Below are 18184 nucleotides of genomic sequence, written 5' to 3'. Positions count from 1 at the left end.
AAGCTCCAGCCCTTTCCCTTGATTTTTATTCTTGCTTGGTGCTAATTTTATGTGATTGTTATTATTATTATTATTGTGGGTAATTGGTGTGGGAACCTTTGTTAATTACGGATTTTTGTTTAATAAAGTATTTACTTAATTTGAGACCATCTCTTGCCCCTGTGGTATTGTTGAACCTGTGTGTCCTAGTAATGAAGATTAGACGTGGCGTTTTCGCAACACCTCCTTGCTCATCAGTGCTCTATCGTGCCCCCAAGGTGAAAGGTGGATGGAGCGAGCCAAGATTAAGTTGCACTGAATTCCACAAAACTTGGTGGGAACTTGTAATAGCCCAAGATGAACAAAAAAGTAAATTGGGACGACAGCCTCAACTCACCAGGAAGTCGGCCATTTTGAATTTGGTGTCCAACTTGGCGATTTGCACCCTACGTAAATGAGCGAACTCGCCTGAGCACGCTTGTGGTACCGAAACAAAAAACGTGTCAATTTGTACTTGCTTATTTTATTTTTTAGGTTTGATTGAAAAGGAATTATGTTTGTATGTATATATGCGCACCTGCATGCACAGTGACATATGGCTAAAGTCAAGCTTTTGAGCACTAATGACGGCATATTTTCCACTCCACAAACAATTGAGTTCAGAAAGAGACTGACAAAAACAGGCTCATCATTTACAGAGGAGACCATTTGGAAACAAAAAGTAATGCCATCTATCTCTTGTCGGCTGCGTTTTCAACAGTGTAAACCTGAGAACTGGAGAGAACAGAACTGATTACTTGGTTACATTGCCTACAACAGAGATAGCATCCAGGATATGCTGCAGCTACAGTTACACACCAAATGAAGACGAGAAAGTTCTTTATATGCTGAATTCTAACCATTTCATAAATGTAAAAATAAGTTTATAAATAGGTATTTACATTTATTCAAAGGAAAAAAGTTTATTGTCAAAATTGTGTAACATTAAATGAAAAAGAAAAGAGACGATGAAAACCTGCAACAGATAACAACTTATTTACTGCTGGGGAGAAGTTAGGGAGACAGGAAGTAAAGTAAACAAGCCCTGATTATGTCCAGGACAAAATGAGTGAATTAACCACCTAAAAGCTGATAAAGTCCTGCAGAGAAAAGGTGGAGGGTTGTTGTGACTGGTAAGTTCTCTTTGACCTCATTCTGAGTGGCACCCACAACTGTGCACAAACAAACAAAAACTGACTTCCCATTTGCTCCCACCATGCTTTGACCTTTCATCTCCTTTGCTTAGGAAGAATCACTACCAGCAGGACATCCTTAACTTTGTGTATCTTCTACGTCCCCCTTGGGAGTTGGACCTACAGCTGTGGAACACACCAGACACACCAAGAGTTGCTCATTGTTCCTGCTGCATATGATTAGAGCAACACAAGTTTTATTTTAGTTGTCAAAGACATTTTGAACTTAAACTAGGCTACAAAGTTTTATAGTATCACATTTACCCTTGTTCCTTTGAAACATTTGATAAACCCTAGAATTATCCACATCCTTTGTGTCCTTTTTATTATTTTATTATTTTGTGATGAGGAAACGATTTAGAGGAAACATGATCAATTGTGGTCACAACAATAAGTTCATTTATCGTACTAGGTACAAAAGAAAACAGTGCAAGCATTTCTTAAGTCATGAATCATGTTTCTCATACACACACGCACACAGGCAGGTTTGAGAACATTATTTAAATGAAAATAAAAATGAGAAAAGGAGGCACAAACACTGCAAAGCAGCTCACGATTCAAGATTCAAGATATTGTTATGATGCAAGCATGACAACATTTCTAGAAAATAACCAGAAGAATGCATGTTAACTCGAACAAGCAAAATGTACCAACTAAGACACTGGGGGACACAGAGACTAAATCCACTCCACACAGAGGCAGTGATAATTAAATTATTATATAAATGAAATTATGTTATTATTAGAGCAGGGCAGACCATTAAAAAACAGTCTTAGAAATGTAGTTTCTGTGATTACCACACAGGATACATTTTTTGTTTAACTTAAATTGTGTGTTGTATTTAATACAAGACAATCTAAGTCTGAGAGTTTGAGAAAACAGAACACACTCTACAAAGGACAGTCCAAACTGAATGAATGACACAATGTTTTTTCTCCCCTTTAACCCTCTTAAAGGTCCACGTTAATTAAGTGGGAAAGCACAAATAGACCAATATAGAAATGACAATGGTAATGTGTTGATACAGTTTCAATTGTGATTTCTCATGTCCACTGTATCTATTTACGGTTGTATTTTAGGAAGTAGGGCTTCTCAATCAGCACAGTCAACATGTAGCCAATCAACAGTGACAGCAGTAAGCGGCCAAAGTACAGGATCATCTACCAAGAGAGGATGGAGAAATACATTAAACAAAGTTAAAATACCACAGATGGACACACTAAATCACCCAGTGACATTGACTGTTTAAAGCACTTACAAAGTTGAAGACTGTGAAGTGAAATTTGTTTTCTTGCACTCCATTATGCAGGGATATTAAAATAGGATGGAACAAATAGGCAGCAAAACTGATGTTGGAAATTGGAATCCAGAAACCCAGTGACAAGACACTCTTGATTAAACCTGCAGAATAACAATAGAAAAAAATCAAATTAAACACAGACTTCTGAAAATGTTTACCATGTAACACTGTCCTATAGTCACGTAACACTTCAGAAATGTGCATTTGTCCAATGTATTTGTTCTCATTTGTATCATTTTTTCAGCTATATTGTAGTAATGAAATGTTAAACTGCAAGTTGAGCTCAAAATTAAAAATGTAGTTTGGTATTCTATTCAATTGCATTTTGTGTGTACAATATTTTATTATTTTTGACCCATAGTAAGACCACATTGGGATTGAAAATGTCTTACAATAGGGCCAAGACAGGCAGCAGCAGTGTGCTGTTTCGACTCTGGAACATTTCTGTAATTTACCTCCATATCCTTCCTCACAGGCAACAATGATCCAGACGATAGCCAAAGCCCAGACTGTTCTGTGCAGTCCCTGATAGAGGGCATGTGGCACAGATGGGTAGTCTGGGGTCTCCCTGAGGGCAAAGGCCAAGCCAAACACCACTGCCATGAGGAAAATAGTGCAGAACCAACCGAGTGCTGCCTGCCACTGCCAGCAAAAGCAACAGTGAGTACTGTACACAAACATCATGTGTTCAATGTGTGGTTCAGATTTTTGCTGAACGACTAAGATGTATGTTATGATTCTTAAAAAGTCTGAAATCATTCTTACCTTTTTCTTTATGAGCTGATCTTTTTTTGTCACAAAGTGTATTCCAAGCAGGATCCCAAGTAAATATGGGCCATATCTTGTGTAAGGTTTAGTATAGTACATTGACAAATATGATACTATATCTAGCACGTTCCTGCAAAACATTTCATTATATTTTAATATCCAGTGACAATAGATGTATCTATCTGTCCATATTTGACAAATGAAATATCAGAGTCACACTACAATAATGTATTTAGTTCTTAAAATGTCTGTAATTAATTGCACCAGACCACAATCCTTGAATCTTACAATGATATTGGCATGAAGACTGGAAAGTGCTTTAGTGCTGTCAAAATGGCACCAGCAGCAGTGGTTAGTAGCAACAAACCTCCTACCACAGCTGCAAACACACCTCTGTTCCTGATAAACACAAATAAGATGTGTGAGATTACATGTGTACAATTGCCAATGTGTGTAGCTCTTTTATGATGGCACATTTAAATGAATTTTGGAGCAATATGAAAGACATTGAACTTACAATTTGTGAAGATAGAGTAACACAGGAGTGGTGGCATAAAACTGGAAGTCTAGACTTAAGTACCATGTCCAAGGTAAACACTAGAGAGAGAATTGGAAATAATAATTATAATAAGAAGAAATACATCAAAAATATAACCAGAGCCACTATATCACAGTGAAACTTACTAGGTTTTGAGTATCTATGAGATTGCTGATGAACAGCAAGTTAGCCCACCAATGTGTCCTACAAGTGTCTACTTTCATCAAATATGTTCTGTAGGGTCCCCATTTGACCAGCGAGTACACACCAGTAAGTAGACACACACAGAACATAAGTAGTGGCTGAATTCTGTTTTGAAGTAAAGACAAAGAGAAATTTTAGAATTTACATTGCTAATGTCTGTCCCTGACACACACACACACACAAAATGTTTTTGAATACAGTCTAAGTAAGCTTTTTGGAGGGATAGACCTCTTGGGGTGGATGTTAAAGGTGACATGACGCAGATACACACACAAACGCAGCGTTAATTGGAGCTTCCGGTCTATGTTGCCTTTAATACCAGGCCTTAAAGTTAAGGGCCTCCCATGTCAAAGAAAGATGAATCACAATGTCAGGAGTAAATTCTTGGGACATTATCCAGAGTTCATGTCTGAAAATGGCTAAAATGTATCTTTGTGACGTAATGAATATACAACACCTTTTGATCCTGCTGAAGAAGTAGTTTCCCACCACAGAGACACTCAGTTTGCCCTCTGCCCTGTTGATGGAGCCTAACAGAGACTTGGCACTAAGCATACCCCTGAAACACAAAAGTGAAATCTGGTAAGTTAGAGCTAACCATTATAATAATAACAATGATAATGATAATAATAATTATTATTATAATACATGGTTTTATGCTCACCCAAGCACTAAGAAGGTGTCTACTGCCAGATAATTCGCTCCAGCCGTGATAATATGAAAAGGGCTGCTCCTTACACATTCCAACCATTCTTCAGCATTATCTGCAAAGCATATAATTACCTTAAATTAATAAAGAAATAATGGATACGACTTGCAGTCTAAATTAGCATCTACTAGTAAACCTTGACATACCAGTGTTGTTCGTATAAGTGAACGTGCTATCGTGGCCACATATGATCCATAACAGGGAGAGAGCACGGATTCCATTCAGGGAGGAGTATCCTCCTCCTGGGATTGATGAGGTTGTGCTGAAGACACCACGGCAGGTATTCTGTAGAGAAAATGCCTGCAGCCACCGCTCCAGACAGCGTCGTGGAAAACAGACTGGTTTGTGTTTATCTATGAAGACACAATTCAAAAGAGCAATCTCTTAGTGTAATGTGTTCAACTGAAAAAAAGGTGTCTCTACTGCAATAGTATTGAATTTTGGTACAATGTACATTAAGTGTACATTGCCTTCATATCTAGTTACAAAATGTAGCAACTGGTCTGTGTTTGTATTTAGAGGTATTTGTTTGTACAAAATGATGAATTCAGACCATTTTGCAGAACAATCACATGCACCAAACTTATAATAAATACTGTACGTACTAAACTCCTCTGAAGTACTTATGTTCATTTCACTGCTGCAGGAGTCATTGGACTTCAAACCCCCATAAGGGTTTAGTGCAGTGTTTTTACAGCATGCCTCTGGAGATGGACTGACATCCTTGTTCTTTTGCCAGCTTAACAAAGCTGTGAACATGGTAGCTGCTAGAGGAATTGCAACCATTAAGCAACACACAAACCTGCAAAAGAAGATGTATAAGTACATCAGGAATGTATGTTTGGTGAATATCCAAGTGCTCATAGTATGAATTTGTGAGTAAAAGTGAAGTGTTTTGCAATTATATCCAATGTTCAAAAATATTTATATACTGACAGACAGGCCACATATCCATAACCAGATGCATCTGGAGCAATGGTGTTGTTGGGCAAACATCGTGTCATGGTCATCTCCTGAATGGACTGGTTGACCAGTATTGGTGAAATAAGCGCTGTCTGACCATACTGAAGTCTCCCTGTTAAGAAAATGGCCCAAGTCATAATTAAGACAAAACAAATATAGGACTGAGTGTATTGAGAACAATGCAAATATAAAATCACCAACCATGCAGCACAAGAAAATGTACGTCCTCTTCACTGCAGGAGTCAGGGACACAAACACCCACAACATGCTGGATAGTTCCCTTTTGGTAGTAAAAATATTTAGATCAAAATCCAATTTTCTTACCTTTTATTCCGATGCCAAGGCTACATTCTATGTTCTATTATTGGATTGTTATTATTTTTACCTGTGAAAGAAATGCCTGGCAGTACTGTCCAGAGAAAGTAGGACCATGGGCAGATCGACAGTGGTCCAGCGAACCAGTTTGGTTGACGTCACCTCCTGTAACATTGCCACCAATCCTTCCAGATGCATTGTGCACTGATAGATATGAATAGCAAATGGCCGTGTTAGCAAAAAGGTACATACATTGCATACAGACAATTTCATCACTGAAGGAAGTCAAAAAATGTGAATCAGATGTATTCTTTAGACTACTTGACTACAATGGACACTGAAGCTATTGCTTTATAAAGGAGCTGATTGCTGTAGGTGGAGAAACCCCCCCCCCTTCAATTTTTTGTTGAACTATTATACAGACTGTTACGTTATATTACGTACTGTGTATGTGTCATGGTCACTGTCAAACTCATTTTTGGATTTTTATTTTCCTGTTTCAGGGATGATTTTTCTTTGTTTGAAATTCAATGTAGATTTTAATTGTGTATTTGGACATTAGTGAAGCAGTTTTTGTGTTAATGTGGAATATTTGCTTTTCTGGTTAAGGTAAACAAATTGTCTACAATTGAGAGAAATAACTAGGATTAAAAGAGAAAATCCTCTATGTTTACAAATATTCAAGTCAAGTCATGTTTTATTGATATAGCCCATTTCATACACAGAACGGTAGCCCAATGTGCTTCACATAATCATAACAATCACATATTAAAATATCTAAAATGTCATGTCATAAGAGATCAAATCGATTAAAATAGTTAAAATGATTTGAATAAAAATGAAAGCATGGGGTTAATGAAAGCAAATAGGTTAAATGAACGGAATTAACTCAACAAGGGAGAAGGTGTTCAACACTGAGTGTATGTGTATGTGTCATGGTACTAAATATGTTTTTTTTTGTTGATATTACTAACTTTCACTAAACAAGCCGGCATATAAAATGTACTTCCTGGTCTGTGGTCTTTTGCTGCTTAATTAGTACATTTACTGCTCCCACACTAGCCTCTGGTCCTATAGAGCTGTTAGCCTCACAGGTGTTACATTAAGGATGGAGTGTGTTATTTGCTGTACAGACTGTAAAGCCCTTAAAGGCAATTGTGTTTGTGATGCTGGGCTGTACAAATCAAAATTGACTGGACTTCACTTGACATCTGGAAGAATGCAGGGGGTTCTTCATGACCTTTAATGAGTCTGTGGTGGGATCAGCTATCTTTTGTGGAGTGGCCTACTGGGGCAGTGGCAACAGCAAACACTTCAAGGCTCGGATGACTAACCTTGGTGACTACGTCTTCTGTTGTCTAAATGTTTTTTTTTGCTTGTTGAGAGATTAATACTCCACCGACCAGTGTGGCGGAAATGCAGTTCAGTTGATGAAGCAAATAGCGTCATGCGTGCGATGCATGTTGGGTCTTCATGCGCTGCGCCCAAAAGTATAGCAGGGCCTTCATTGATCCGCCTTAAATGTCTGAAGGAGGGGAATCACCTTCTCCCTGCTACTGTACAACACCATTGCTCTTAGTAGACCACTCCACTCAAACCCCCTCTTTAATCCTCATTAATGTGACTGTATATCAGTGCAATTCTTTTTTTAAGTGTTTATTAGTGTGTCTTATTTAAGTGTTTTGCCATTCACACACTTCAACATGGGGTTAAGTGTCTTGGTCAAGGACACATATACTAGCAGGGTCAGGAATTGAACCCACAGCCTTCCAGTTGAAAGACAACTACCATGGCTCAATCCTAACTCCTCACTTTTTTCAAACTTTCACTTATAAACTTAAGTACATTTTATATCAGAAAAAATACTTTTTCATACTTACATACAGTAAATGACAAGTACTTTAAGATTTGTAATTTACTGTACTTAAGTAATTAAATTCTGTTTAGGGCCCCAATACTTTCACTTTTATATTCTAAAAAAATGAAATATGCAAATGCTATGTATCTTTTTCCAGGTTATCTGAAGCATGTTATTCATCATAAAAAAGGCAAATAAGCTGCCTCAAAAGGAAGCATCACTTACTGAAAACAGCATATTCCTTGGGTGTCTCCTGGTTAATTTCCCAGATAAAGGTGTTGGTGTCCTCCTCACATCTTTGAGACACATTCAAGGCCTGTGTATTCTCCAGCCCCAAACTAGTCCCTGCAATCAGAAAGAACAATACCAAACACAGCGCCATTTCAGGACTGACTGCAAAGTTGAGTTGGAAAGATTATATGTGAAATAGGAAGGAGGAGACAAAAGCGGGGAGTAGAGTGAAAGACCACCTACTTTAACTGTTGTGACCCATTATAAACAAACTGTAGGTTTGTTTGTATTTGGTTTAAAGATGCCTGAAGAGACCCATGTGAATATAATGTTTTTTATGAGGACATCACTTTTGTGTATCACTCAGTTAATCTGGTTATATTATAACCAGATGGAAAAGCCTTTGATCAGATTGCCACATTTGGGGGCCAAGGACATCATTTCATGTGTTACCTGACAGTAATTCTGCTTAGGGCCCCAATTTATCCTGGGGCAGCCCTGTGTAAATAGGGTAAAAGCCAAGATTCAACAGAATAGGAAGAACAGGAAACATGAGAGTGTTACATTTTTACAACCCATGTAAGAAACTTTCAATTGAAGCAATGGATGAATGCATACATTGAGGGTCAAATTACGGAGCCCTTCTGGTGACATGGGTGGAAAAAAAAATTTCCGTGGCCACAAATTAATAACGCGTGGGAACGAGATCTTATTCCGTGGCCACGACTTGCTTAAATGCGTGCGAACGAGATGATTATTAGGTGGCCACGAATTAATAACGCGTGGCCACAAGAAATGTGTATGGTGAATAAAAACGTGTAAGTCCCATCGTTGTGTGGGCATGATATGCGCATCAGTGCTTTTATAGCCGGTTCAGTGTCACAGCACCGTGGACAGCACTGTTTGTTTGTGTGTGTACAGGTGCAGCGCAATCGATAGACAGAGACTGTGTCACTCAGTTTAATCTTGTAAATAAAACTTTAAAAAAAAAATTCAATTTTCCCTCTATTGACGTAAATGACGTGAAGTGAGGAAAGAGAGAGACAGGCAGCGGCTCCTTCAAGACCCAGGACCTTCTCTCTCCCTCTGACCCGCCGGAATAGAACAGCACCCTCTCGGTGTTCTGAGTCCATCAAAATAGACTATAGCATGAATTAGAAAACAAAGAAATTCTTTGTAAAATCAGATGCTCAGAAGCAGTGAACACACCACCCATCAGAATCATATGATCTTTATATGATGGTATTTATATAATTTGGGCACCCACGGGCAAAAATATAAATCGGTGCCTATGACACCACCCCATCAATCTGGAACTTGAATCATCTCCTGGCCACACGTTATTAATTTGTGGCGTTATTAATATTTTTTTGTCCACCTTTGTCACCAGACGGGCTCCATATAAAATTATATGTTGATGAAAACAGGCCTCTGCTGAGCATTTTAAAAGTTCACTCATCAGTGATGGAATACAACTGAGTACCTAAACTTAGTTGTTGCACTCAAAGTACTTGAACTTTACATGAGTATTTCACAACTATTCAGGTTTTATTTTACAGTTCAGAGAAAAAATATTGCATCACACATGTAGAGACTATTTGACCCGCGTACTATGCGCGTTAAAATTACTAATTTTAACGCGCATAGTATTTTTTCTCTGAACTGTAAAATAAAACCTGAATAGTTGTGAAATACTCATGTAAAGTTCAAGTACTTTGAGTGCAACAACTAAGTTTAGGTACTCAGTTGTATTCCATCACTGATGAGTGAACTTTTAAAATGCTCAGCAGAGGCCTGTTTTCATCAAAATGACTCAAACATAATTGTGTCAAACATATCTTTTAATAACTTCACAAGTAAGTAAACATCCAGAATAAAATGTATTCATACAAAGATCTGCAAGTGACCTCAAGAAAGACATTGGAAATACCAAGAAAGTGCACTTTCAAAGTAGTTCCTCGGGTGCACCGTTCATAAAACTCTCCCCAGAAGCCAGAAAGTAGATGTTTTACCTTCAACGTTTTGCTCTGTGAAATAAAAATGCGGTGTTGTGGGATGTAAATGGCCTAAACAGATCGGTCCACTCCCATTATATCCCCAGGTTGAATTTGCCAGGAATTGTCATTGAAGGGCTTCACTGCATGTCTTCTGGCTGAGCTATAGATATAGACCTACAGTATGTCTGATTATAAAGGCTGCATCTCTCGGTTTCATTAAAAATAATAATGTCGCTATCATTTTCCTTTCGGGAGATAGACGCAAACAGCAATACCCCGACTTCATAAACAACAACGTTAACCTTTAGGCGACCTAAAACCTGGGTTCAGTAAGCAGAACAGTTTAATAAATGTTAAACCTTACCTGCTAACTGGTGCACTCTCGCCTTTTCTCGTTTCGTTCTTCTTTTGATTTTCTTGTTTTGTTTATACCTACTTCCGTTATGACTTTATTCTCATTGTACGACTTTTAATCTCATAAATTTACGACTTTATTCCCGAAGTCTCTAACTGAGTGTTAGAGGTACCCGTAGTTGAGTGACGCCATACAGAAGTTAACAATTTAATTTAGTTGTCACTGCCTGTTCTATTGATGAGGCTAGGCATCAATAGAACAGGGGGCAGTGATAATTAAATTAAATTAAATTAAATTAAATTAAATTAAATTAAATTAAATTAAATTAAATTAAATTAAATTAAATTAAATTAAATTAAATTAAATTAAATTATTATATAATTGTAAATGTAAATTATATAAATTATTATTAGAGCAGGGCAGAAAATTAGAAAACATTCTACCACACAGGATACATTTTTTATTTCAATTAAATTGTGTGTTGTATTTAATACAAAACAATCTAGGGTTTGAGAAAACAGAACACACTCTACAAAGGACAGTCCAAACCAGACCCGTCGCCAGACCTTAGTTTTAAGGGGGGCATATGAAATGCATGGGGGGGCACAATTATTAGCCTACAGTATGTATAGTTTTTTATTATCCTATACTCTATTCGTGCAGCATGTAATCATCACGTTAAACATAACCAACAGCAATATGACCAGGTATAGCCTATAACCAGTGCGTCATTTGTAAATCATGAGGTGCCGGAACGCAAAGTACACATACAGAGATGACGAGACGGGCACAGGTCCCGGAACACATACAGAAAATAGTGCTGAACACGCACAATGCTGTGGGACTTACAAGCATCAATTTAAAATAATATGATAATATAAAATGTTATGACAATAATTTACAATTATTAAATGACAATGTGTTGATACAGTTTCAATTGTGTTTTCTGATGTCCACTGTATCTATTTACGGTTGTATTTTAGGAAGTAGGGCTTCTCAATCAGCACAGTCAACATGTAGCCAATCAGCAGTGACAGCAGTAAGCGGCCAAAGTACAGGATCATCTACCAAGAGAGGATGGAGAAATACATTAAACAAAGTTTAAATACCACAGATGGACACACTAAATCATCCAGTGACATTGACTGTTTAAAGCACTTACAAAGTTGAAGACTGTGAAGTGAAATGTGTTTTCTTGCACTCCATTATGCAGGGATATTACAATAGGATGGAACAAATAGGCAGCAAAACTAATGTTGGAAATTGGAATCCAGAAACCCAGTGACAAGACACTCTTGATTAAACCTGCAGAATAACAATAGAAAAAAATCTAATTAAACACAGACTTCTGAAAATGTTTACCATGTAACACTGTCCTATAGTCACGTAACACTTCAGAAATGTGCATTTGTCCAATGTATTTGTTCTCATTTGTATCATTTTTTCAGCTATATTGTAGTAATGTAATGTTAAACTGCAAGTTGAGCTCAAAATTAAAAATGTACTTTGGTATTCTATTCAATTGCATTTTGTGTGTACAATATTTTATTATTTTTGACCCATAGTAAGACCACATTGGGATTGAAAATGTCTTACAATAGGGCCAAGACAGGCAGCAGCAGTGTGCTGTTTCGACTCTGGAACATTTCTGTAATTTACCTCCATATCCTTCCTCACAGGCAACAATGATCCAGACGATAGCCAAAGCCCAGACTGTTCTGTGCAGTCCCTGATAGAGGGCATGTGGCACAGATGGGTAGTCTGGGGTCTCCCTGAGGGCAAAGGCCAAGCCAAACACCACTGCCATGAGGAAAATAGTGCAGAACCAACCGAGTGCTGCCTGCCACTGCCAGCAAAAGCAACAGTGAGTACTGTACACAAACATCATGTGTTCAATGTGTGGTTCAGATTTTTGCTGAACGACTAAGATGTATGTTATGATTCTTAAAAAGTCTGAAATCATTCTTACCTTTTTCTTTATGAGCTGATCTTTTTTTGTCACAAAGTGTATTCCAAGCAGGATCCCAAGTAAATATGGGCCATATCTTGTGTAAGGTTTAGTATAGTACATTGTCATATATGATACTATTTTGTCCAAGCGCCTGCAAAACATTTCATTATATTTTAATATCCAGTGACAATAGATGTATCTATCTATCCATATTTGACAAATGAAATATCAGAGTCACACTACAATAATGTATTTAATTCTTAAAATGTCTGTAATTGCACCAGACCACAATCCTTGAATCTTACAATGTTCCTGGTATATAGACTTGAAAGTGATTTAGTGCTGTCAAAATGGCACCAGCAGCAGTGGTTAGTAGCAACAAACCTCCTACCACAGCTGCAAACACACCTCTGTTCCTGATAAACACAAATAAGATGTGTGAGATTACATGTGTACAATTGCCAATGTGTGTAGCTCTTTTATGATGGCACATTTAAATGAATTTTGGAGCAATATGAAAGACATTGAACTTACAATTTGTGAAGATAGAGTAACACAGGAGTGGTGGCATAAAACTGGAAGTCTAGACTTAAGTACCATGTCCAAGGTAAACACTAGAGAGAGAATTGGAAATAATAATTATAATAAGAAGAAATACATCAAAAATATAACCAGAGCCACTATATCACAGTGAAACTTACTGTGTTTTGAGTATCTATGAGATTGTTGATGAACAGCACGTTAGCCCACCAATATGTCCGACAAGTGTCTACTCCTATCAAATATGTTCTGTAGGGTCCCCATTTGACCAGCGAGTACACACCAGTAAGTAGACACACACAGAACATATGTAGTGGCTGAATTCTGTTTTGAAGTAAAGACAAAGAGAAGTTTTAGAATTTACATTGCTAATGTCTGTCCCTGACACACACACACACACTATTGGAGGGATAGACCTCGGGGTGGATTTTAATACCAGGCCTTAAAGTTAAGGGCCTCCAATGTCAAAAAAGGTGAATCACAGACAATGTCAGGATAAAATTCTCGAGACATTATCCAGAGTTCATGTCTGAAAATGGCTAAAATGTATCTTTGTGACGTAATGAATATACAACACCTTTTGATCCTGCTGTAGAAGTAGTTTCCCACCACAGAGACACTCAGTTTGCCCTCTGCCCTGTTGATGGAGCCTAACAGAGACTTGGCACTAAGCATACCCCTGAAACACAAAAGTGAAATCTGGTAAGTTAGAGCTAACCATTATAATAATAACAATGCTAATGATAATAATAATAATTATTATTATTATAATACATGGTTATACGCTCACCCAAGCACTAAGAAGGTGTCTACAGCCAGAAAACCTGGTCCAGCCGTGATAATATGAAAAGGGCTGCTCCTTATATATTCAAACCATTCTTCAGCATTATCTGCAAAGCATATAATTACCTTAAATTAATAAAGAAATAATGAATATGACTTGCAGTCTAAATAAGCATCTACTAGTAAACCTTGACATACCAATGTTGTTCGTATAAGTGAACGTGCTATCGTGGCAACATATGATCCATAACAGAGAGAGTGCACGGATTCCATTCAGGGAGGAGTATCCTCCTCCTGGGATTGATGAGGTTGTGCTGAAGACACCACGGCAGGTATTCTGTAGAGAAAATGCCTGCAGCCACCGCTCCAGACAGCGTTGTGGAAAACAGACTGGTTTGTGTTTATCTATGAAGACACAATAAAAAAGAGCAATCTCTTAGTGTAATGTGTTCAACTGAAAAAAAGGTGTCTCTACTGCAATAGTATTGAATTTTGGTACAATGTACATTAAGTGTACATTGCCTTCATATCTAGTTACAAAATGTAGCAACTGGTCTGTGCTTGTATTTAGAGGTATTTGTTTGTACAAAATGATGAATTCAGACCATTTTGCAGAACAATCACATGCACCAAACTTATAATAAATACTGTACGTACTAAACTCCTCTGAAGTACTTATGTTCATGTCACTGCTGCAGGAGTCATTGGACTTCAAACCCCCATAAAGGTTTAGTGCAGTGTTTTTACAGCATGCCTCTGGAGATGGACTGACATCCTTGTTCTTTTGCCAGCTTAACAAAGCAGTGAACATGGTAGCTGCTAGAGGAATTGCAACCATTAAGCAACACACAAACCTGCAAAAGAAGAGGTATAAGTACATCAGGAATGTATGTTTGGTGAATATCCAAGTGCTCACAGTATGAATTTGTGAGTAAAAGTGAAGTGTTTTGCAATTATATCCAATGTTCAAAAATATTTATATACTGACAGACAGGCCACATATCCATGAACAGATGCATCTGGAGCAATGGAGTTGTTGGGCAAACATCGTGTCATGGTCATCTCCTGAATGGACTGGTTGACCAGTATTGGTGAAATAAGCGCTGTCTGACCATACTGAAGTCTCCCTGTTAAGAAAATGGCCCAAGTCATAATTAAGACAAAACAAATATAGGACTGAGTGTATTGAGAACAATGCAAATATAAAATCACCAACCATGCAGCACAAGAAAATGTACGTCCTCTTCACTGCAGGAGTCAGGGACACAAACACCCACAACATGCTGGATAGTTCCCTTTTGGTAGTAAAAATATTTAGATCAAAATCCAATTTTCTTACCTTTTATTCCGATGCCAAGGCTACATTCTATGTTCTATTATTGGATTGTTATTATTTTTACCTGTGAAAGAAATGCCTGGCAGTACTGTCCAGAGAAAGTAGGACCATGGGCAGATCGACAGTGGTCCAGCGAACCAGTTTGGTTGACGTCACCTCCTGTAACATTGCCACCAATCCTTCCAGATGCATTGTGCACTGATAGATATGAATAGCAAATGGCCGTGTTAGCAAAAAGGTACATACATTGCATACAGACAATTTCATCACTGAAGGAAGTCAAAAAATGTGAATCAGATGTATTCTTTAGACTACTTGACTACAATGGACACTGAAGCTATTGCTTTATAAAGGAGCTGATTGCTGTAGGTGGAGAAACCCCCTCCCCCTTCATCAGGTACCTTGGTGTTCTCCTGAACAGTAAAGTGAACTGGTCTTATTATACAGACAGTTATGTTACGTTATATTACACTACTGTGAGTGTAATGCTACGTTATGTATGAGCTCCGTATAGCAGCCAGTCAGACAGCAGAGAGAACGAGAGCAGAAGAAAAAAGGACAAAAGTGTCATTTAACTCAGGAAAAACAACCTTTTTGGATGTTGTAAACATATTTTCCTGTTTCAGGGATGATTTTTCTTTGTTTGAAATTCAATGTGGTGAAGCAGTTTTTGTGTTAATGTGGAATATTTGCTTTTCTGGTTAAGGTAAACAAATTGTCTACATTTGAGAGAAATAACTAGGATTAAAAGAGAACATCCTCTATGTTTACAAATATTCAAGTCAAGTCATGTTTTATTGATATAGCCCATTTCATACACAGAACGGTAGCCCAATGTGCTTCACATAATCATAACAATCACATATTAAAATATCTAAAATGTCATGTCATAAGAGATCAAATCGATTAAAATAGTTAAAATGATTTGAATAAAAATGAAAGCATGGGGTTAATGAAAGCAAATAGGTTAAATGAACGGAATTAACTCAACAAGGGAGAAGGTGTTCAACACTGAGTGTATGTGTATGTGTCATGGTACTAAATATGTTTTTTTTTTGTTGATATTACTAACTTTCACTAAACAAGCCGGCATATAAAATGTACTTCCTGGTCTGTGGTCTTTTGCTGCTTAATTAGTACATTTACTGCTCCCACACTAGCCTCTGGTCCTATAGAGCTGTTAGCCTCACAGGTGTTACATTAAGGATGGCGTGTGTTATTTGCTGTACAGACTGTAAAGCCCTTAAAGGCAATTGTGTTTGTGATGCTGGGCTGTACAAATCAAAATTGACTGGACTTGACTTGACATCTTGAGGAATGCAGGGGGTTCTTCATGACCTTTAATGAGTCTGTGGTGGGATCAGCTATCTTTTGTGGAGTGGCCTACTGGGGCAGTGGCAACAGCAAACAGTTCAAGGCTCGGATGTCTAACTTTGGCAACTACGTCTTCTGTTGTCTAAATGTTTTTTTTTGCTTGTTGAGAGATTAATACTCCACCGACCAGTGTGGCGGAAATGCAGTTCAGTTGATGAAGCAAATAGCGTCATGCGTGCGATGAATGTTGGGTCTGCATGCGCTGCGCCCAAAAGTATAGCAGGGCCTTCAGTGAGCCGCCTTAAATGTTGTTATAATAATAATAATATAATAAATTCTAAATTCTGGCCCCAATACTTTCACTTTTATATTCTAAGAAAATGAAATATGCAAATGCTATGTATCTTTTTCCAGGTTATCTGAAGCATGTTATTTATCCTAAAAAAGACAAATAAGCTGCCTCAAAAGGAAGCATCACTTACTGAAAACAGTATATTCCTTCGGTGTCTCCTGGTTAATTTCCCAGATAAAGGTGTTGGTGTCCTCCTCACATCTTTGAGACACATTCAAGGCCTGTGTATTCTCCAGCCCCAAACTAGTCCCTGCAAACAGAAAGAACAATACCAAACACAGCGCCATTTCAGGACTGACTTCAAAGTTGAGTAGGAAGGATTATACGTGAAATAGGAAGGAGGAGACAAAAGCGGGGAGTAGAGTGAAAGACCACCTACTTTAGCTGTTGTGACCCATTATAAACAAACTGTAGGTTTGTTTGTATTTGGTTTAAAGATGCCTGAAGAGACCCATGTGAATATAATGTTTTTTATGAGGACATCACTTTTGTGTATCACTCAGTTGATATTATAACCAGATGGAAAAGCCTTTGATCAGATTGCCACATTTGGGGGCCGAGGACATCATTTCATGTGTTACCTGACAGTAATTCTGCTTAGGGCCCCAATTTATCCTGGGGCAGCCCTGTGTAAATAGGGTAAAAGCCAATTTAGTTCAATTGGAAGGCCAAATACCCTTAAGAGCTTTAAAAACCAATAAAGATTCAACAGAATAGGAAGAACAGGAAACATGAGAGTGTTACATTTTTACAACCCATGTAAGAAACTTTCAATTGAAGCAATGGATGAATGCATACATTGAGGGTCAAATTACGGAGCCCTTCTGGTGACATGGGTGGAAAAAAAAATTTCCGTGGCCACAAATTAATAACGCGTGGGAACGAGATCTTATTCCGTGGCCACGACTTGCTTAAATGCGTGCGAACGAGATGATTATTAGGTGGCCACGAATTAATAACGCGTGGCCACAAGAAATGTGTATGGTGAATAAAAACGTGTAAGTCCCATCGTTGTGTGGGCATGATATGCGCATCAGTGCTTTTATAGCCGGTTCAGTGTCACAGCACCGTGGACAGCACTGTTTGCTTGTGTGTGTACAGGTGCAGCGCAATCGATAGACAGAGACTGTGTCACTCAGTTTAATCTTGTAAATAAAACTTTTTTTAAAAGAATTCAATTTTCCCTCTATTGACGTAAACGACGTGAAGTGAGGAAAGAGAGAGACAGGCAGCGGCTCCTTCAAGACCCAGGACCTTCTCTCTCCCTCTGACCCGCCGGAATAGAACAGCACCCTCTCGGTGTTCTGAGTCCATCAAAATAGACTATAGCATGAATTAGAAAACAAAGAAATTCTTTGTAAAATCAGATGTTCAGAAGCAGTGAGCACACCACCCATCAGAATCATATGATCTTTATATGATGGTCCACCTTTGTCACCAGACGGGCTCCATATAAAAT

At 38.0% G+C, this 18184-nt stretch overlaps 2 protein-coding genes across 2 annotated transcripts; both read right to left on the bottom strand.

The window, feature by feature from the left end:
* Positions 1-1262: 1262 nt before the first annotated feature.
* Positions 1263-8288, bottom strand: LOC122758063 (O-acyltransferase like protein-like). The gene is made up of 15 exons (XM_044011906.1): positions 8092-8288; positions 6079-6212; positions 5895-5973; positions 5667-5805; positions 5336-5532; positions 4877-5083; positions 4686-4785; positions 4479-4580; positions 3964-4126; positions 3797-3876; positions 3568-3678; positions 3277-3409; positions 2967-3153; positions 2470-2612; positions 1263-2371 (listed from the first exon to the last, which is right to left on the bottom strand). The coding sequence occupies exons 1-15, from the start codon at positions 8246-8248 to the stop codon at positions 2270-2272; spliced, it is 2034 nt and encodes a 677-aa protein (XP_043867841.1). The 5' UTR covers positions 8249-8288; the 3' UTR covers positions 1263-2269.
* A 2606-nt stretch (positions 8289-10894) lies between these two features.
* LOC122758064 (O-acyltransferase like protein-like) lies at positions 10895-17011 on the bottom strand. Its single transcript, XM_044011907.1, has 15 exons — positions 16856-17011; positions 15124-15257; positions 14940-15018; positions 14712-14850; positions 14381-14577; positions 13922-14128; positions 13731-13830; positions 13518-13619; positions 13102-13264; positions 12935-13014; positions 12706-12816; positions 12419-12551; positions 12109-12295; positions 11612-11754; positions 10895-11513 (listed from the first exon to the last, which is right to left on the bottom strand). Coding segments are annotated over exons 1-15 (1878 nt in total). The 5' UTR covers positions 16857-17011; the 3' UTR covers positions 10895-11411.
* Between the last annotated feature and the right edge of the window lie 1173 nt (positions 17012-18184).

Source organism: Solea senegalensis, linkage group LG21 (genome assembly GCF_019176455.1).
Source record: "Solea senegalensis isolate Sse05_10M linkage group LG21, IFAPA_SoseM_1, whole genome shotgun sequence".
Lineage (NCBI taxonomy): Eukaryota > Metazoa > Chordata > Actinopteri > Pleuronectiformes > Soleidae > Solea > Solea senegalensis.
The sequence above is the reverse complement of the archived record's forward strand: the minus strand, read 5'-3'. Positions and strand labels throughout refer to the sequence as shown.